Source organism: Chiroxiphia lanceolata, chromosome 4 (genome assembly GCF_009829145.1).
Source record: "Chiroxiphia lanceolata isolate bChiLan1 chromosome 4, bChiLan1.pri, whole genome shotgun sequence".
NCBI lineage: Eukaryota > Metazoa > Chordata > Aves > Passeriformes > Pipridae > Chiroxiphia > Chiroxiphia lanceolata.
This window is the reverse complement of record NC_045640.1, coordinates 37,846,158-37,866,686: the sequence shown is the minus strand read 5'-3', so window position 1 is coordinate 37,866,686 and position 20,529 is coordinate 37,846,158. Positions and strand designations below refer to the sequence as shown.

At 36.4% G+C, this 20,529-nt stretch overlaps 2 protein-coding genes across 10 annotated transcripts in view; one reads left to right on the top strand and one right to left on the bottom strand.

Moving 5' to 3' along the window:
- Positions 1 to 6,503, bottom strand: part of FBXO8 (F-box protein 8) — a 16,148-nt gene extending 9,645 nt beyond the window's left edge. The window contains exons 1-3 of one of the 4 annotated variants that reach the window (XM_032685034.1): positions 6,287 to 6,503; positions 4,230 to 4,566; positions 2,073 to 2,199 (exon numbers count right to left, since the gene is read on the bottom strand). In XM_032685034.1, coding sequence (XP_032540925.1) covers positions 2,073 to 2,199; positions 4,230 to 4,555 — 453 coding nt within the window. In that variant the 5' untranslated portion in view covers positions 4,556 to 4,566; positions 6,287 to 6,503. Of the gene's footprint in view, positions 1 to 2,072; positions 2,200 to 4,229; positions 4,567 to 5,873; positions 6,057 to 6,286 lie in introns of those variants that run through there. The other 3 variants (XM_032685035.1, XM_032685037.1, XM_032685036.1) reach the window with 3 other exon arrangements.
- On the top strand, positions 6,417 to 20,529 carry CEP44 (centrosomal protein 44). Of its 6 annotated transcripts, XM_032685029.1 has the most exons (12): positions 6,418 to 6,656; positions 7,525 to 7,626; positions 9,592 to 9,735; positions 10,338 to 10,485; positions 11,479 to 11,625; positions 12,486 to 12,593; positions 14,049 to 14,180; positions 14,569 to 14,778; positions 17,409 to 17,478; positions 19,112 to 19,239; positions 19,498 to 19,535; positions 20,327 to 20,529. In XM_032685029.1, exons 3-12 carry the CDS (start codon positions 9,647 to 9,649, stop codon positions 20,433 to 20,435), a joined length of 1,179 nt encoding a protein of 392 aa, XP_032540920.1. In that variant the 5' UTR covers positions 6,418 to 6,656; positions 7,525 to 7,626; positions 9,592 to 9,646; the 3' UTR covers positions 20,436 to 20,529. The 6 variants fall into 6 exon arrangements, with proteins under 6 accessions (XP_032540921.1, XP_032540923.1, XP_032540920.1 ...); XM_032685030.1 differs by lacking the exon at positions 7,525 to 7,626 and having other exon boundaries at positions 6,417 to 6,656; positions 14,052 to 14,180; XM_032685027.1 differs by lacking the exon at positions 7,525 to 7,626 and having other exon boundaries at positions 6,419 to 6,656.

Genomic DNA, 20,529 nt, shown 5'->3' with positions numbered 1-20,529 from the left:
AATTACAGCAGATATCACAACACCATGCACACAACAATGGCTAACCAGAGAATCCTACCACAAAGTGTGTAGATGCTCTTCCCTACCCCGTGAGCCACCGCTAGCTCTGGAGCTGTTGCTGTGGAGCCTGGTTACCCACTTTCATGACATGGGCGGTGTCCTTTGGAGAATCTTGCTCCTGTGGCTGTAAGTATTCCTATTTTTATAGTAATTTGATCAGGTCTGTTATCAAATGTAAAGCAGAGTTTGGCAGGAAATTGGGAGACACAATTTGTAATAGTGGAACCTCATATCATATAGTCCAGTCACAGTGTCCTCATAATAATAATTCTGCCAATATCACAGTTGTAAACAATAAAAGCAATTGTTGAAACTCAGGCCCTGAATGATTCCTACCAGGCTATGGTGCTCCACAGGGAGAGAGGAACAGAGCCCTTAGGAGATACCCCGAGGTTCTCATCTCTCATTGAAGCAGACTGTTTGTACTACTATTGTACAATAAAACCATAATGAACCCATAAGAAGCAAGAGGAGCATAATAAAGTTAATACCTAACTTAGGTATACTATAAATTAGCTCTAATCTGCAGATCTTAATTTCCTTTAAAAATAATGGATTTTTTTATTAAGTGCCTTTTGTGAAGGCTCCAAATGCTTTAAACATATGAAGATTACTTTATATAGGGTTGAAATATAACAACACATTATAAACTCACATAGTTAAGTGAAAAATTGTGTTAAACTGAAATACAAAGAAAAATTTGGATGGGCAAAGTTGCTACCAATTAAAACTTGATATATTATTGAAAACATTTAAGTCACCTAAATACTGCATTTCATTTGAAAACCTTTATATTTTTTACTAAATTTATGAAAATTCTGCTGAAAATCAATATTAATCACTCAAGTGGCAAGGTGCTGATATCTCAACACTGTGTATCAGAATTCAAGGCAGAGTTCTACGATAGAAATTACAAAATACTCCAATTTTTGATAAAAGTAGTGGCCTCTTGATCAAGTAGAATATGAGATAAAGCAAGAACTTAAGCAAAATCACATTATTGTAATGATTTATACCACTGCTTTATTTATTTCACCCTGTGGTAACAAGTTCACGTTTTCTGTATCATATCTGCAGAGTGCAATTTGCTTCTAGAAGTATATCTTTTCATATCTCTTAGTCCTTTTCCTACTTTGGATTTATTCAATTACCACTTCCTTGAGTATGCATAATTATATGCAGGAAGTTAATGCTACTTTTGTTCAGTATTGCATTGTGTACACTCCATTCCTACAAAACATTAAGCAGGAGTCTGGCTTTGTCACTTGGGCACTAATTGCATATCTTCCAGGCAAAAGTTGTCTACTTTCATACTCTTTTCTTCTTTGAAAGGTGACGGACTGAAAGAAGAAACTGACTGTTCCAGCTAGTTACATGAATTAATAAATGCAAACCTTTCAATTTGACATGGGGTATGTTTTTTGAAGATAAATTTATGTTTTTCTATACTATAAAGATTATGCAATACAAACATCCACAGAAATCAAATCAAACTGAACTTCAGAATAGTTCAGCAGTATATCTTTCCCATAATACTTCAAGATTTGCCCCTTGATAGTGGAAATTAAGTAAAAGTCGCTTACAACAAAACATAATTGTCATAGAAGTAGTCAGACTTAATACCTCATTCTACTTTACCTGAAGTGGAACCAAACTCATACTCTGTAGAAGCATTTTAGTATTTTAATTTATGGAAGTGTATTATTATCCTTTAAAAATTCACTGCTGTCTCTTCAGTTAGGATATGTGCCTCGTTCCTAAGTCAATACGTGGTTATGGATTTCTGGCATCCATAGGTCAGACTGGTGTACAGAGTACTTAAGAGGCAAGTCATGTAAGTGGTGTGCACAGCTACAATACTCAAAAAAAGACCAGAATAAGGCTGTAGATTACTATTAAACCACCCCTACAGTAAAACAAACACTTATTAAAACTTTTTATATAGCTATAGTTATAAAACAACAATCACAATTATTTTAACTGTGTATTACTGTCATCAACAGTTCACTTACCTCATCAGGGTTGGCATTAAAGGTGAGACTTCCCTCATCTAGCTGCATATACAATTTTCTAAAAGAAAATCCTAGAGGTGGATTCTTATTGTATATAGAACAGTGACCCCAAGTGGATTTGCACAACCTACGAAAACAGAATTAGTCTATTATAAAAATTCTTTTCTGAATTTCATATATTTTACAGAAGCAAAATGTAATCAACGCTGCAAAGCTAAATACTCAAACTATAGGAAAAGTTAGAAATAGGTTATTAATTCTTTCAGTTATTAATTCTTTTGCATGTGTGTTGCTACAATCTTCAATTATATGATCATTGTTTTCTTCTCACAGGGGTTTTGGTGTATTTGAGTGCAAACTCGAAACATATCCCAGTAGGTGGCATCATAACAAAATCCACACAGTGGAGACCTCTGGCCCTGGCAGTATCTGATGAGAACTGTGAGGAGTTGTTATGACAAATAAAACACTGTGTTTCTTTTCTTGTGCAGTGAATGGGACACCACATCTGCACAAAATGATGCCATTAACTCACCACTTTCCCCACCTTTTCCACCAGAATCTTCTTTTTCATGTCTTGGCCAGTCCTAATTACTAGATCTAGCCCCATCCGTCCGTATCTTCTATAACTTCTCAGTTTCTTTCCCTTCCATCCCAGCTTGACTCTGTATCTCAGTTTCATTGGTTTCTGTCCTTCATCTCAGTCTCCTTGATGACACCATCTGAAACTCCCTTTAACTTTCATTTTCTATGCTCTCTAGATTCCTTATTGAACTGGTAGTTTTGCTTCAACACACCTGCTTTGTAACTAATTAGGCACAATGTTTAGGACCAGCAAGGAGGACATGGTACAGACTTTGTTTTCAGTTCAGACCTGGGACTTATTTGGACTGAGTTTGGAACCGCAGCCACAGGACTTGCCAAAGCTTAAATGCATCCAATACATGTGGAACGCTGAAGATCTGTAGATGTCTACAGAGATTATGCAAATTGAGATTCTTATTAATCTGCTAAATCAGGGCACATTTTCATTACCAAAGTGCATACTTTGAATGTGACCATTATTTGGAAAGATTTCACTAGAAATGATCAAACTATTTCCCAGAATGAACTTTGAGGAAAATACATTGGAGTTTTTTTTGCCCCTGTACGTTAAGAATATATACTGCATACAACAAAGAAGCTCTAGTATCTTCAAGCTTTAGCCTAGGGAATTTATCTGTATTTAGGGTGGGTTCGGTACCAAGAAGTGAGCACAGTACAATGTGTACTGATAAACTTAGAAGGTTACTGGTATCCTTCATTGGAATTTCTATTTCCTGTCAATACAACAATCCCCAATGGCAGAACAATTGTGACTAAGAAGTTATATTGCATTATCCTAATGAAAGCAAAAGAAACAACCTGAACAAACCCCTAACTATTACAGACATAGTACCGTTGGTTAAGGGGTAAGAAAATGGGAAAGAAGTTACAAGTTTTGCTAACCATCGACTCTGAAGATAAGTATGACTTCATGAGTCTTTCCTAGTGTTGTAAAACATAAAATACCAAAGAAAATATTGTTAATTACATTTTGATATTACAGTATTTTGTATGAAAGAATGTTCCTAGACATACAAGCTCTGCACATGTTTTACATAAGACATTTCACTTGAGAAAAACCAGCCTTTTTTTTTCCCACCTCCATAACTGTCTTCTAAAAAAACATACACCTAAGTTGCTCTAAGACAAATATAGTAGATGAGTTATCCTGTCTTTTCATTTGGAAGTTTATCTGAACAGCATTCCTTGCTCAAGCTAGACACTGGTTTGAAGTTCAGAGAAATAATACAAACATTTGAGATGTGCTTTGAGCTAATATCAAAGTGAAAACAAGTCCCGTTTTTTTTCCCCATAATATGCCAAACAATAGGTGTGTAATAATACAGTTGTGCCAAATACACTTTTGTATGTAGTAATCTCCAATAATACCCAATAGTAATTAGAAATCCAGAATAACACATTTTTAAACTATATATGCTTCCTCTATGTCAAAACTCATTTAACTTAAGAATCCTTTGCTAAGGTCAGAGTGCCAAAAAGCACTTACTGAGACAAATTTAAAATCTAATTATTTTTATAATGTCCAGGTCACACTTTTTTGTTCATGCTTACCCTTGCCAGAGGAGCTCATCATTAGCAAGATCCTGCCAGACACATGAAGCTAGACAGAGGTCAGTTGCATTCAGGTATGACAAAATGGTAAAACTAAGCTCTGGTGGCAGCATTTCCAGGTTAATGAATCCTTCTTGTTCTTTAGATTTTCTTGTCTTCAACAGGTGGTAGATGTCAATGCCTCCTTGGGCTTGTTTGCGATGACTTGTATTGGAAACGTTAGCAGCTACCCTCCTACCATGCTCTCTGGTAAGATAGCCTGGTCCACTGTATCCTTGCTGTTGCAATTGCTGGTTCCTAGCAACTCTCCAGAGTCCCTGACCCATCTGCGAGCCTGCTGGACATAAAATCCAAATTAAATGTTGACGGCTATTAATAAACATTTGTAAGACAGACTCAGCACACACTGCAAAATAAAACTGTAGGACTGATCTGAATAGATAAGAAGTGAGTTTTGTCAAAATTATGGTGACCATGTCACCTGTCTTCATAAAACAATCGAAAAAATACTGCAAACAAAACCCATAAGACAGCCTAGATTTTTTCGAAAATTTCCATGCTTGAAGAGTTACAAAATTAACAATAAGCTTCTGCAAAGAGTACCAAATATTATCTATATCCTATTCAAGTTAAGAAGCCTCAAGCTTTAGAACATTTGGAATCTTTAGACTTCCTTTAAAATTTAATAAAAATATCCCATTTAGCGTCAGTGAAGCACTATAAAATACAAAGAAAAACAAAAATGCCCTGAGTATTGGGTAGCACACAAGATGAGGTTGTGACTGACACTGAAACAAAGTTTCATGACTTCAACGATAATGCAGTAAGGATTTTGGGCGCTTAGAAACAAGAGAATGAGTATCTTTACAAGCTTGCTTGCCTAGTGTCCTAACATAAATCCTTCAGAATAATGTACTCACATACTTAAAAAGAGGACATCACTGCAGAAATAGTATAAAACCCCTTTTCGTAACAAAAAAAAGGACTAAAAAATACATTCGCTACTTTAAGGACCAACTGAAGAAATTTTAGAGAAGAAACAAAGTGAGACACAATTTAAACCATTCTAGAACCAGCTGCTGGAAATCCACAAGGCTCCAATATCCGTGTAGCTATTCAGCAGCTTATATGCTAGTTGTTAGAACACAAATCTTCCTCATCATGTAATTACTTTCAGCTTTGTAGTAATTCAGGAAAAACGCTTTCAGAACTCACTCGTAACACAAGATGAGCAATTCCATTGTTATAATAAAGTCTTTTAAGTAATGGTATCCAGAAATACATTTTTAAATTATTTTGAACATACACTTTCAATCTCAAGATTCAACAGGCCACTCAAATGTATGTTTTCAAACTTCCAATAATGTAACTTTATCTCGGAATTGAAACCTTGATAGCATGGCTGTAAAAACTATCACAGTAAAAATACCCAAGCTTGTTTCTAAATTGCTGATCTTTTCCGGCTCTGTCTGGTATCTGTCAAAGGCTGATTTAAATTCTAATTGCGTCTTTTTCATGTTACTTTGCTACTACATAATAAATTCTTTAGCAGTGTTGACAAGCACGATAGGATACTAAAAGCAATCTTGATTAATGATGCATTAGCACCGGTTTCTACTTCGTTAAATAAAAAGCAACACGCACTCTTGATCTAAATGCTCTCCGCTTTATGGCAACCGAGCCCTGTGGCTGCCGTTTTGCAGCCACAATCATCCCCACAGGAGAACGTTCCTTCCTTCGTAACCGCGGCCCGTAACCGTGCGAGTCCTTCAATCCTAAAGGGCTTCAGACTGACTCCGGGCAACCAGGCTGGCGGGCGGAGGCACCGCCCGTCCCGCAGGCCCAAAGCCGCTCCGCGTCTCGAGGAGCTCCGCAGCCGCGCCCCTCCCCACACAGGGGCTCCGGGAGCCCGGCCGGGCAGGGCAGGGCGGGCAGGCAAAGGCCGCTCCGCTCCCGGCGATGCCGCGCCCGGGCCCCATTGGGCCGCTCCCAAGGCCCCGCTCCCCATTGGCCAGGTCGCCCTCCCGCCCGCCCTCCCGGGGCACCGCGGGCCGTACCTGAGCCAGCCCGGGTCCCACCGCCGCCGCGACGAGCCCGGCCCGCGTCCGTGCGAGAGCCGCGCCGGGCGGGAAGGGGCTGCGCGGCCCCGGGGAAAGTCGGGGGCAGCCGGAGGGACGCAGGGAGGGAGCCTGGGCTGGGAGGGAGCCTCGGTAGGAGGACGCGCCCGCCGCCCCGCGTCCCCACTGGGCCGCTCTGACGGCTGCTGTTGTTGCTGGAAGTGACGTTACCGCGGAGGGCGCGGGAAGCGGAAGTGGCCGTTGGGCTCGCGGCGGCAGATTCAGAGTGTGCCCGGCTCGGCTCCCAGGGGGAACAGCGGCGCTCCCGGCGGGAACTGCGGGGTTCCCGCGGGGGGTGCGCCTGGCGCGGGTGAGCGTCAGGATCCCTCGCGGGGAAGGGGTTTGTCCCAGCCGTGCGGGCCGGCTCCAAGCGCAGGGTTCTGCCTCTCCCCGGGGCCGGCGAGCCCCAGGCGGGGAAGGCCCGGCCTCCGGCCTGTCCAAGAGTGAGGGAGGGCGGATGTGGAGCCGGCCCCAGTCCCACTCTGGCGAGTTCGCCTTGCCGTGACCTGGTGGGGACACGCGTTTTTCCCGCTGGAGTTGCAGTGGCGCCCAGGGCAGCCAGCCAGTGACACGCAATTCCTTGTGCGGTTCGCTCCTGTGCGAGTTGCCTGTGTGCTCCAAGTGCGACGGTGGTGTCTGGCACGATAGCGAAATCCACTGTTTGTCGGTGACGTTTTTGCGTCTCTGCGTAATGGTGCTATTTCCCCTCAGTTCCCCATCCCTTGCAAGAGGACCGTCTAGATACAATTAGAAGAAATCAGAAACCTATTTTGTTAGGCATTTCAGAGACAATGCTTACAGTGTTCAGATACTTGGTAACCTTCATGGGGTAGCTATTTTTGGTTTTTTTGGGGGGATTTGGTGGGGTTTTTTTGTTTGTTTGTTTGTTTTTTGTTTTGTTTTACATTAATTCTTTGAATACCATGCGCAGTTTTCAAGAATTGTTGTTTGATCCACTTGCAGTTCTGTGTTATCATATCTTAAAACTTTGTTGTACCGATTTTATTCTGGACAGCCAATGTTATGTAGATGTTCTGTCATGAGTTTCTACAGGCATAAGCTATGTGCCACTTTTTACTGTGTCGAAAGATTTTCTACCAACTTCACTGTTATTTTCATGACCTCAAGATATTTTGTTTTGTAGTAGTAATAGTAGTTTTTTTGTTTTATCGTAACAGTAGTTGCTGGTTTTACATCCAGAGGTCCAGTGTAAAAAGGATTGTAAATACTTTTGGGAAATGGCCTGTATGATTAGACAAATTCCTGTGAGAGTATCTTCTGTGAGTATTTGCATTGCAGGTTAGAGCTCCATTTTTATATCAGACTCTTTGAGACTTGTCTTAAGATGTAGTTAAACTGTCAAAACCATAGAATGGATCACTTTGTAAGGTAATGCAGGAAGAATAGCTGCCTCAGTTTCCAAACAAATTGGTTAAATTGTCCCAAACGTTCAGCAGCAAGTGTTGTGTACTTACATTTAGCACAACTAATAACTGAGAACCTAATGATTAAATTGAAGGAACCCCATAATTAAATAGGAAGAAAATACTTTAAGAAGGGAAGAACACATGCAAAGAGCTTGATCTAGAGGATTGCTGATTAAACACCATAGAAGCCCAAGAAGAAAAACACCCTCAACAAACCCAGACCATTAATACAAGCCTTAACTGTCTCTTGAGACCTTTGCTTCGTTTACAGGTTGTCTGTCAGTGGCCCTTCACTGCTTGGACTGGTGGTCAATGGCCCTTCACTGCTTCAAAGTACTTGTTTTCTGGCAAGAAAAGAAATTCAGTGGAGACAGTGGCAAGCAATTATCTCCCAGGTTCTAGCAGGAAGTTGAACAGTGATTTTCTATTCTAAGGTTCTAAGGCTTAATAACTGAAGTCATTACTCTTTAACTGAGGCTTTTGTGGCAAGTACTGTAGGGGATTAAGCCAGTCACAAGCAGATCTTGAGGATGTGAGGAAGAATGTTCTTTGAGAGGTGTCAGCTTTCCAATTTCAAATTTTAGGCTTTTTTTGATCTCTAAAGGATTCAAAAAACACTGACTTTGATAGTTTGCTGATAGACTTTCTCAAGTTCTGTCAGTCTGTCCAGGTTGTTAAGATGCAAGCATTTGTTTTCAGCTGTGACCTTAGAGCTGGGCTATGATCCAGTCTGTGCTCTTAAAGTTTTGTATTGGAGAAGAGCTAATATTGGTTACATAAAAACAAATGGTTGCAAGGTACAGTACTTTTAGACTGTCTCTAAATATAAATTTATTTTCAAGGATAATTATTAGTACTGATATTTCAAGGTACTGCTTCAGGTGTTTCATTTTACTATCTGCCAGCCAGGCAGAATTGCCAGTACTTTTAGATCTCTTATGGCAATTTTTAATTTCTTTTTTTTTTTTCTTGTTTTCTCCCCAGTCTTCTCTTCTTTCATTTGACAGTTTACTAATCAGTTCTGTTTGGTACATACTAAAAGTGGATGCTTCCTGTATTTAATTATGCCTTTGATAGATCTAAAAACTGATTTGGATGTTGATGGTTTCACGCTTTGCTGATTCTCTTTTTTATTTTTTTTTTTCAGTCTTCAGTTTCCTTGTGGGATAGTTCTCCAGGAAGAGAGCTTTTTGTAGTTAAAAGTGGATTCTTAAATTGTACATTACAATGTAGAAGTTAAACAAGGACTTTTTGGTTATTATCCCAATAAACTGTTTTTCCTAAATATCTAAGCACTCTGTTACCCCCTGCCCCTTAACAATTTTAAGTGTATTTAATGAATTGTCTAAATAGAGAAGTATTATCTGTGATGAGTTGCTAGTCCTGTCTTCTGATGTCTACAAAGCCAAACATTGCTCTTTTGGCCAGTGAGCTTAGGGCCAGGTGAAGAAAAGAAGCATTCTAAACTGAAGAATGCAGAAGCTTTTCACTACTTGTGGAACTTCTGCTCCTTTGAAACAGCCAAGAAACTTGTTTTCATTCAGTTTTAGTGGATTTAACCAACACAAAATTCTTTATTCTTATATTTTCAGATATCTTTAAAACTCTTTGGTAGTTGATCACACTGAGGATTACTGCTTGATCCTCTTTCAAATGAATGAAGATGATGCCTGGTATTAATTGGTATTGAGCTGTAGTTCTGTGCTGTATTGTAATGCTTTGGAAATAGTAGTGTTTAGAAATGGGAGCAAAACTCTTTGAATTTCAGTGGTAATTCTATTGCATTTTGTAATTTTTGTGTATATAATTTTTTTAAAGGGGATGTACTTTTTTACATTTATTCCATACTGAAAGAAGAATAGCATTCAGAATAATGGCAACAGGAGACCTAAATGGAAGTTTAAGAAAACTAGAACAAGGACTTCGCTTGTTAAGTTATCCCAGAGATGTGGATTATACAGTGTAAGTGGCAGTGTGAAAATTTGAGCTAATACACGATGACAGTAAGATGTGTAAACAAGCTATGTATAAATATTAGCATTACACATAGTGATGAGTAAGCAGAGCAAATGTCTGCGGGAAGCTGGGGTTTGGTGAATGAGAAGTGCAAAGTACAAAAGGGTGCAATTTTCCTCCTCTGAGCAATCCTTAGAATAATCCTAAGTATATTACTGTCTTGCTCTTCTCCTGTTCTCTTTTCTTCAGTTAATCTCTGACCTTTGTAATTTCTTTGTAAGTGCTTGCAAAACTTCATTCAGGAAGTTTCATCCTGTAAAGATTAAAAAAAGGTGTTGAATGTTGAGCTGAAAATGCTGGTGGGCTTTAGACCTGTCAATGTTTAAATTATATGAAGATCACAAGAACTTTTTTTTTTTTGGGCATTATACAGATAACAGTAAAAACTGCTGAATGAGATATGCCTGAACAAAAATCCTTAAAATGAAAGAGATACTTGGATATAACTTGCTGGCTATATTAATGCCTTTAAAGTGAAATGTTTGAATTCATGTAATGAAAGGCTTTTGTTATCTTCTGCTGTGTAAAATACTTTTGTTTCTTAATAGGTTAGTAAAGGGTGATCCAGCTGCATTTTTACCTATCATCAACTATTGTTTTACTTCTTTTTCAACCTGCATAGCAGAGCTTTTGGTAAAGTGTGATGTGGAACTGACAGCAAAGAGTGACTTGCGTTTTATTGAAGCTGTTTATAAGGTATCTGTCTTTGTGTTCTTTGCAGAAGAAGCACAGTTTTGAGTATAGCCTCACAAAAATTAAACATCTACTATGAGTTTTATTAGTGAAAATGTTTGGCAACAAACGTGAACTGTAGCTCTGTTAGGATTTAATATGAGTAATAAGTCACTGTGTGGCAAGGGTTTAGGTTTTCATGAAAATAAGGATGGGTGGTGTTAGCCAGTGGTCTCTCTATTTTGAGATAGTTGCAGAAACAGTAATATGGTTTTTTGTTTTAAAGAATACCAACATATTTATTACCTAACAAAGTTTATAGAAGTGACCTTGGAAGAAATCATACCACCAAAAAAACCCCCACATAAAACTTAAAAAATTGTAATGAAAGCACAATTAAGAAATATGGCTATTTTAAAACGCTCTGCCATTTTAATCTATGAACTCGAATACTTAACACTGTATAAGTTGGAATCAAGTTCTTAACTGATTGCAAATAACTTTAAACTATCCTTAAAATATCCATAAGCATGTTTTTAGAAAAGGTGGCTTGATGTATTAACAAATGCTGGCTAATTCAGACTAGTTTTCCATCTGAGGAGGACAGAGACTGCTTTACAGAAAGGTTCTGGGGCAGCTTTACGTAGCCCTCTGATGCATTTGCTGAGATTGAAACAACTTTTTGTTGCACATTCACTTTGGAAAATCTTTGTTTTAAATTTTTTAGTATTAATTACTACAGTCACTTATTTCATGAATCTTAAGACTGTGGGTTAAACTTTAGAAGAGTGATGCAAATGAAATGTTTCTGGAAGAGGAGGTATGTTTAAAGCCTAGTTAAAAGAAACAGCTATATATGCATTTATATATTTATAAATAATGGAATGAGAAAAGGTTTAACTGTTGAAGTGCAGAATGAAAGAAAAGATTGTAGTAAAACAAGAATATGACCATGCCAGTTCTACAGCAAATCGTGTGGTGATTTTGAAAGTGAAGTAAACTCCTGTTTTGTTGCAGTTTCTTCGAGATCAGTTTCAGTATAAACCAATTTTAACAAAAGAGCAATTTCTTCAGTTTGGCTTTGCGGAAAGAAAAATGCAAATTGTTTGTGACATTATCAACTCTGTGGTGAAAAAACATAAGGAATTGAGTAACTCTAATAAGGTACTGATTAAAAGGTTACCTTTATTATAAGTTTCTTTTGACATGCTTGATGTTGCAGGTAGAAGCCGAAGACCAGTTTATTTAAGATGCAGCATCGCTGATGGACAAAACAATGGATAATTAGTATGAATTTCCATTGTTAGATGCTTGAATGCTATCATTCAAGACATGAAGCTGCCAATTCTTTGAAGTATAAATAGAAAAAATATTAGAATGAAGATATATCTAGTACTTGGTGTCTTTACGGTGATATATTTTCCTTTGCACTTCTTGACATCGTGAACATGTGAATCATTAAACTTTGCACATGGATATAAAGGCAAAGTAAAACCATCTGATATACTGAAGTTCTGTAACACTTGTATTCACTTCTCAAATCTGAGTATTTTCATCAATGATACTTGTTTACATTGTTAAGGCATTATTTTTATCAGTGTGTTGTCTATCAGTCTGTGCTTTAATGTAAAGAATTTTCAGTCTTCCTATTTTACAGGATTTTGTTTCCTTTGAGTTTATAACAGTCTTCAGGGCTTCTGTATACTTAATTTGCTACTTTTGGGAACATTTTATATTTGTTCGCATTTCAACTCTGGTGCAAGTTGTCTTTTCTATTTTACAACCTCCTTTGATGCAACTTTGCATAGACATTAATGAGCATATAAATATGGCATGCACTTGTGCATCTGTGTTCTCTGTAAATTTGGATAATTTTTTTTTTTTAGACATTATTGTACTAGAGAGGTTTAAATGTGTTTGTGTGTGTGCGCCATGAAATATTTCTGACTATTAGTGATGGTAAAAAGTGGGGTGTGTAATCCTGGAAAATTTTCCTATCTTATTTTCTTCTGTTCACTTTGGAGGTTAAATCCCAAACAAGGAAAAAACTCAGACCTTTTAAATATGAAATATGGTCAAATTGTGGTAAAGGCCTTGCTGATCCTAGTGGCAGCGCTCCGAATTCCAAACAGGTATGAAAATAACTTTTATGTTTTATGTCTAAAGGTTAATCTCATTTGTAACATTTCACACTCTTGATGGAATTTGTGCTTTTATTTAGATTTTAACACTTAATCAAACCAGTTTTGAGGTGGCCTGGAGTTTGTTTGTTTGTTTTTCCCCGAAGTGTGGTTGACTGAAATAATGGCTGAAATACAGAGGATGTTGCCTCTTTTCCTGAGTAGCTGATCTCAAAGTCTTGGTGGTAATAAAATAGTGCTGTTGTTTGTCATTTGAATTGTATCAAATGGAGGGACAGCAATGAAAAAAAGGTAAAATCAGAAAAAGAAGCTACATTGTGTTTGGAGAATGAAGTGTACTTGGCCTAATGCATGTGTTGTCAACTCAGCTTTCAGACCACTTTTTGCTTTTTGTTTTAATCTGTTCAGCAAAGATTTCTTAATGTCTCCTGGCTTTGGTTTTACAAGAGTAAAATGATAATGCTTTGAGTAAAAATGATTCTGCATTATGCTGCTCTTGACACGTGGAGGAGGCAACTTTCTTAATATTTTCTGCTAAAGGGGTGCAAAATAAAGTTTTACAAAACTTTTAGGACTATGACTGCCCAAAGTTGGTGATTTCTATTTAGAAGGAAAATACTGCTTTTTTTATCAGTGTGGAAAACTTCACAAAGAAAGTATTTGAAATGGTTTGTCTTCTCTTCTGGTTGTTTAATGGTAGAAATGAATGGGGATATATAGTGCTTATTAAGAATTCCCTAGAAGAGGAGCGTTTCAGCTTCACTAAAACATCTAGGAATCTGTATGTGTGAAGATGCTGCACAAAACTAGTACTTGTGCATTCTTAATGATTAAGAATTTTATTTTGTTTTGTGGCAGGATCAAAGGACTTAATCCACCTAGAAGGAATTGCAAAATGTTTCTCTTACTTTGTTTTCTCTAAGGGAAGCCTTCAAAGGAAACTAAATTTGTAGCTTATAGGGCTATTTTGGTGACAGTTGTCAAGAAAGAGAGAATTCTGAGCTTCCTAGTTAAACTTTTGTTTTTTCTGAATCTTTTAGTCCTGGTTTTGATGTTGGAACTGTCTATGAATCTCGCTAGATGTATTAACATACCTCCCAATCCACACTTAGAAATCTAACAACCCTTACATTATGAAAGGAGATTGCATTTCATTCATTACTGTTTGTGGAAGGGAAACAAGGTACACAGTACATATGATAAAGTGTGTGCATATTTGTTTTACAATTCTTTCAAGTCTGTATGATTTTTTTTAAATCAAACTGCTTGCTCTTGCTTTCTGTATTTTGTAACCTGTTGGGAGAAGATTGCTATATTTAAATAAATACTAAAATGATAGATCTTATGTGTCATTAGTTGGCTAATAAATTGAAATGTTCTTGTAATGAATAATGCCAGCAGTTTGTTGGGGTTTTTTCTTTGTTTGTTTTTTAACATACTCAAAAGAAGCCTCTAGTAGAGCGACACTCAGGAAATGAAGTTAGTGGTGACGTTCATCCGCTACCCCTTCCAGCACAGAGGGGTAACGAGGAGGAATTGTGCCTAGATCATGATATTGTGGAAGTTAAATGTGAACAAGTAAGAACTTTTATTTTAAGATGCTCTCTGCATGTATTCTTAATTTTTTTTACAGAGTTTTTCTGAAGTGATAAAGGTTTTTACATTATAGCTGGATGCTCCTTAAGTATAACTAATAGTTCTACAATAAATATATTGAAAAAATTGGAAAAAAGAAAAGTAATTTAAATTGTACTGACCTTTCAAGAGACAGTTCTGTCAACAGTTTCTTTTAAAAGCTGAGTTCCATGGATAGGACATTATGACAATTCTTAAAGGAAAATATTTTTCTAGTGTAGCAGGATGCAGTTACTGAACTTGAGGAAGATTGCACTTAATTTGATTGATTAAATGATGAATTATGTATGTTTTGAAATTAGAAATTAGATGTTCTTATCCATACTTTCAGGTCATAGAAGATAATTCTGAGATTGAGTTTTTAAAGAGTCAGCTTGCTGATTGCCAGGAAAAGCTTCATAAGCTAGATTGGATAGAAGATAAACTACAAGTTTTAGAAGAGAAACTGCAAGGAAAGGTGATAATAGATGAGAAGGACTGGAATAACTTGTTGAATCGAGTTTTGCTTCTTGAAACAGAACTGTTGTTACAATCCAAAAAGGTATGTTAACTTCTATTTTAATGCTATAACAAAAATTGCCCGGACTCCACGTTGTTGGTCTGTTTCTGCTCTTTCTGCCTCCTGTATGTGCCTCTTACTGGTTTTAAAGACATAATTTGAATGGAAGTGCTGTTTATGGAGTTGGTGGTGATTTTTTTTTTTTAATTGTTAAGTTCTGTTGTGCTATCATGCTCTATGAACAAAGCTCTCCATTGGGAATTGGTTTTTTGCAGGAATAGCTAAGCCTGTATTCATTAGTTATGCTTCGGTGTGTTTTTATTTACCAGTGGAGTTATAGAAGGAAGTTTTTGAAGACTTTTGAATATGAAGTCTTCATTCTATACAACTGACATTGACAAAAATAGATGGCATGTGCAATGGAAAATGTGCGGTTAATTAATTCTTATTTTAGTCTTTTTTTTTTTTAATTTATGGCTCCTTGAAGTTTCTAGCCTAATTGATGGGTTTTTTCTCCTGTTTACACCCTCTTCCCCCACTTCCTATTTCTTGTCTATGATGTTTGTTGCAGTTTTAATGTGTGAAAGTGCTACAGTTGTGATGTAGCTACATTTGGCATAGCAAATCAAGTCTTATGTTAAATTAAGACTCTGGGTTATTTTTCATGCTGTTGAAAGGTCCTTGTGTGCACATTATATAATTTCATTTAAATACACATGTAAGTATTTTGAGATGCAGTGAGCCATAGCATAAATTTTTTGATCACGTGCTTAAATTCAAAGTGTATTTGCATATGCATCTCATGTGTATCCTTCACATACTGTCAGATGCTGTCCAGAAGTTGAAAACTCTTGTGGAAAATAGTTGGATTTTTCTCCACAGATGTAAAAATGATGAATTTCTTCGTAACCAGGAGCTTTGTGTGTGTTGGTGAACCCGCAGATTTGAAAATGTTGCTAATATTTGTATACAAGATTTTTTACTGTGTGCCTTGAGAGTGTGCTAGTTATGCAAAGTCTTGAAATGGATAAGTGTTCAGACTGATCACAAGATTATTGCTAAAGGCTGTAGCTCAAATAGACAGAATCGATGTTCTCAGTCACATTTTTAAACAGTTTCATGTCAGCAATGGCTCAAGTGGTTTACCATCTGAAATTAGTTTCTTATGGATATTGGAATTTAATTATCAGTAGACATATGCCCAAATAACACACCAATGGCAGTGTTTTCTTTTGCTAGCAGTCTCAGGAGGCCTTCAGGTGAGCAGCCATAGACGGTTTTGGTCCTGTTTCAAATATATTCTTTTCAAGAGATTGTTGTAGCAGCCCAGGAAAGTTTGTGTTTCAGACTAGACTTGTTCTTTTTTTTCTGTAAATTTGGTTTATTATTACTTAAGTGACATGTTTATTGCAGTTGTTCCCAGGGTTGGAATAGTGTTTGGGAAATACTCTCAAAAATATCACTGAAAAATTTTTGAGTGAGGTAATTATATTTCTATACTACATATTACTGAAAGAATTCACCCTCAGGAACAAATTCAAATGTAGTTACTGTGTGACATTGTTACCGGTCTTTTTTCAAAGCAAAATAAGCTAATTCTATATATATATGTAAGACCACATACATATATATACATGTGTATGTATATATATATATGTATGTATGTATATCTATATTTATATAGTCTTCAAAACCCTGTTTCCCAGTAGACTTTTGAAAACTACCAAGAAATAATCCTTTGGGTCACAGAATTGCTGCTTCCTTGTTTGATGAAATTGCATCCAAACTGTACTTCACATACACAGAAACAATTCAGAATTACTTCTTTAGTCTTACTCTTGCACTTTTTGGGGAATTTTTGGAATCTAGCCAACACAACAGAAACACTCTAAGATCTGTCTCTTGCTGTTGCCAAAGTAGCAGCAGCTGTGCATTTAGCTCTGGGAAAGTGTGAAAGATACCAAATCCATTTCAATGAAAGGAATTAAACGTAGACAGTGGAGATAACTATTTTTGTATTTTTTAAGAGATATCCATTATTACAGGTTTTTCCAGCATCTTCCCACACCATATGTACTATTTCTCACTCATTCACTTATTTGGGTATAATATTCCCCTGTTAACTGGTTAGATTGACTTAAACTGAGAACCTTTCTTAAAAGAGCACTCTCTCATCTAGGAGCCTGGGAAACTAGCTTAGAATAGACTTCTGAGTTCTAAGCATTTAAGTGGAAAGAGGTTCAGTTAATCTAGAGGCTATTTTTTTAGTACTGAGAACTGCATTTCTGAATATCAATCAGCAGTGGAAGGTACACTTGCTTTGTTAAGTTAATGGCAGCCAATGTCAAGATAAAATGATTAGCATGCTAAGAGCTAAGGTTATTTGTTCTACTCATACCTAAGTTATATGAACTATGTTTTAGCCTGGTTTTGACCTGTTTACAAACAGCAATATTGATATTAAAAAAACCTCCATGAAATAGACTACTTTTTAAATGAAGTGTATGTATGGAAATGTTGGATTTTTTTAATCCTGTAAAGACATTTGTGTAGTGCCAACTTGACTGGATGGTGCAAATGCATACATAGTTAGTACTTAAATATAATTTTGTTCAGTCAAAAGATGATTTAAACAGGGTGTATGGCTAAAATGCAGTAAACTTGTATTTCAGAGAGACTTACCTACAGAACCCAGCAATGTAAGTTGGACGTGTACTTCTAGTAGCATTCCAGTTTCTCCTGGTGAGTATTAATGATTTTCCTTTTAATTAACATAAATATGCTAAACACTTCTTGCTGACCTTGACTAAAATACTGCTTTTAAGTAGATAATTGCAATTTAGTGACCTCTGAATTTAAATCCGTACTGCAGATTAGAATTTAACCTCCTCATCACTTCCTGTCTGTAATTGGTTCTTTCGAAGATTTATCTACTCTAGCTTAGTAATTAATAGTTACAAATAGCTACTCAAAATATTAAAGATATAAATTTATTTGAGATGCTGTTGCTAAGGTAGTGAAAGACAATGTTATCTGGACTTTAAAGCAGTTATTGTGTTTTGAAAATACACTATTCATACGCACAGAAAGAATTATTTTTGCTATCACTGGTTTTATGGTGCTGGTTTCTAGTTTTATAATGGGATTCAAGATAAATCGGAGCCTTTTTATTCGTAATCTGTGTTCTTTTTCAAACCACTGCTGAATGTTGTCTATATTTCATCCCTTTGAACCAGTTAGCAGCCATCTAACTGGCATTTTTGCTAAGCTCTCATTTTGAAGAGGAAGACAAAATATTTTTCTTCCATTTTCAACTTAATTTTGATAACATACAAGAAGTAAATGAAAAAGCCTTAAGTGGGAAAGAAATTAAAAACATTGCCCAGGCCATAAGTAATTTTTCTGTCTTCCTCAATGATAGCTCTTTATCCCTTAGCTTGCATCATTCACTTCATTGATTTGACCGTTTTCCCCTGTGGCAGCTGTTATTCCTGCCACCAGTGTTAAGGAGGAGATGCTGTTTTCCATTTTTTTTCGTGTTGGGCTGTTGCATTGTCATTAAAAGGGAATCTCAGAAATTTCCGTGGAAATTAGGAAGGCAGTTTCTTGGTTATGTCAAGGTTTGTTTTTATTTTAATTTTTAATTTTAATTGCTTAAAATTAGTTGATATGATTTTTAGACACAGTAGTGTAGCTAAGCATGTTCCAAAGGTATGATGCATTGATGGTGACCTTACTAAAAATAAGGACATGGCAACACTTTTTTTCCTAGATACTAAGTTCTCTTCCCTCATGAACTTCAGTAATCTGAAATTACAAAGAATAACACAGCTTTCCCAATATAACAGAAAAAAAAAAGTCTGTTTCTGCTGAATGGTTGCTACAGTTGTCCCAAGGGGAGGAAAGCCAGAAAACGGCAAGAGCTTAATACAAATTTTAAGCTAAGCAAGAAGGTGATAATTTTCTATAATGTTTCTGCTACTTATAAGACAGGTTACTTAGCACAAATTAAAGATGTGTTTGAACAGGCAGTTAACAATAAAAATAACGTAAACTATATGGAATTACTATTAAAAGTTGACACTGTAATCAGATATTCAAAGTTTTGATTTTACTAGAATCAGGATAAAGTAATCTTCCTAGTAATCTTTTTGGAATTTGCTTTGTGTATATTATACATAGTAATACTGTATTTATCTTGTTTTAAAAAAATTAGAAACCTATTTTGGACTCTTAAAGTAGCTTTTCCTTTTCCCGCTCTAAACAATGCATTCTCTTCTGTTATTACATACTGTAAATCAAGTTTTTTGATAGCTGACCTTGCAAAAGGGAGCAAAAAGGCAAAGGTGACACAAAACCGAGTATTTCTCTATAGATACAGAGAGGAATGAGGAGATGCCAGAGAGTCATCTTCAGTCCTCTGGATGCAGTTCACTATTATCCACAAACCCATCTCCCAAAGCCATGACCATTAATTCTCATGATCTGACAGACATTTCAAAGGTAAGTAAAACTGGGGAATGCTCGGTTGATTTCCTTTCTGAGGTCAAGAGAACAAGTAAGCATTGGTTTTGGTTGTATATACTACTAGTGAAAAACAAGGAAACTAAGCAAAACTACATCTAGGTCTGTCTCATAAAAATACTTTTGATATGTAAACAGTGCTTAAAGTCACATTTTCTCTGAATCTTTAAGTTGAAAGTCCATCTGAAGAATGTCAGCTTTGAAGAGTTCACTAACTTTGTTGCTTTTAAATTGTAGGAGACAATAAGACAAAGAATGGAAAAGATAAGTAAAATGTAAGTAATAGGAAAGGGCAGCAGGAATTTATTTCCCAGGAGGGATTTGTACTGGACTAAGGCATATAGAGAATGTACATGTGTGTTCCAAACCTCAAAGGTCTCTACATCAGGTGTGGCATTTCCTTATGACTCCACTGGATAATAAATCCACTTACAGTTCTGTATTTGTGGGATGAGTCACTGTTTTGGTTTCTAAAAAGCAATAGAAAGCATTCTTAGTAGTATTAAATAGAGATTAAAGAGTGTTTAGAATTTGGTTGACAAAAATTAGGAATACTATTTATCTTCTGATAAGAATTCCCTGGTACTTGCAACTTTTCTTCCTGAAAAATCACTACATAACTCTGCTTTTTATTATTTAAGGAAAAGTAAAACCAATCTCATCTTAAGAATTATGATAACTTATTAACATGTATTTGATACTGATCCTGAGATCTGTAATAAAATTGTTTGGTGAGAAATATTTTTATTATACTTGGAGAGAAATGCATTTTTGTATAATGTTTCTTTAGCAAGAGATTTCTGTAAGTGGCTGGCCTGTAAAAATGTCTAGCCTTTTCTGTGATTTTGATTGTGTTTTTTGGGTTGCCTCTTTCTTTATGTAAGGTTTATGATATGTGGTAGGCATTTAAAATACAAACCAATTGCAGAGGAAAAGGGGGGATGAGAGAAAAATTTTGGTTTCATGCTGCTTATTACTATTTTGGATAATTAAAAATTAAAGGCAAGACAGTAATTTCTTACCTGAAATTATATAATAAGCATATGTAAACAAAATTTATTTTCAGAATTGAAGAAACCTTCAAATTGTTGAAAACATCAAGCCCACCTCTGAGAATACCTGAAAGCACAGGTCGTGAGATCTGGTCTCTGCAGACTTATGGATACCAGGAGTAATATGTATGTTTATACAGCATTAAATTTTTAAAATATCGAGTTTGTAATGATCACTACTGCTTTTATTGCTTTGAATAAATATTGTTCTGATGTA

What these genes read in the sequence shown, in the direction of transcription:
- CEP44 (XM_032685029.1), top strand. Translation starts at nt 9,647, where the DNA reads ATGGCAACAGGAGACCTAAATGGAAGTTTAAGAAAACTAGAACAAGGA. An exon ending in AATTGAGTAACTCTAATAAG is followed by an intron (nt 11,626 to 12,485) that starts GTACTGATTAAA and finishes TTCACTTTGGAG; the next exon opens with GTTAAATCCCAAACAAGGAA. An exon ending in ATCTGACAGACATTTCAAAG is followed by an intron (nt 19,240 to 19,497) that starts GTAAGTAAAACT and finishes TTTAAATTGTAG; the next exon opens with GAGACAATAAGACAAAGAAT.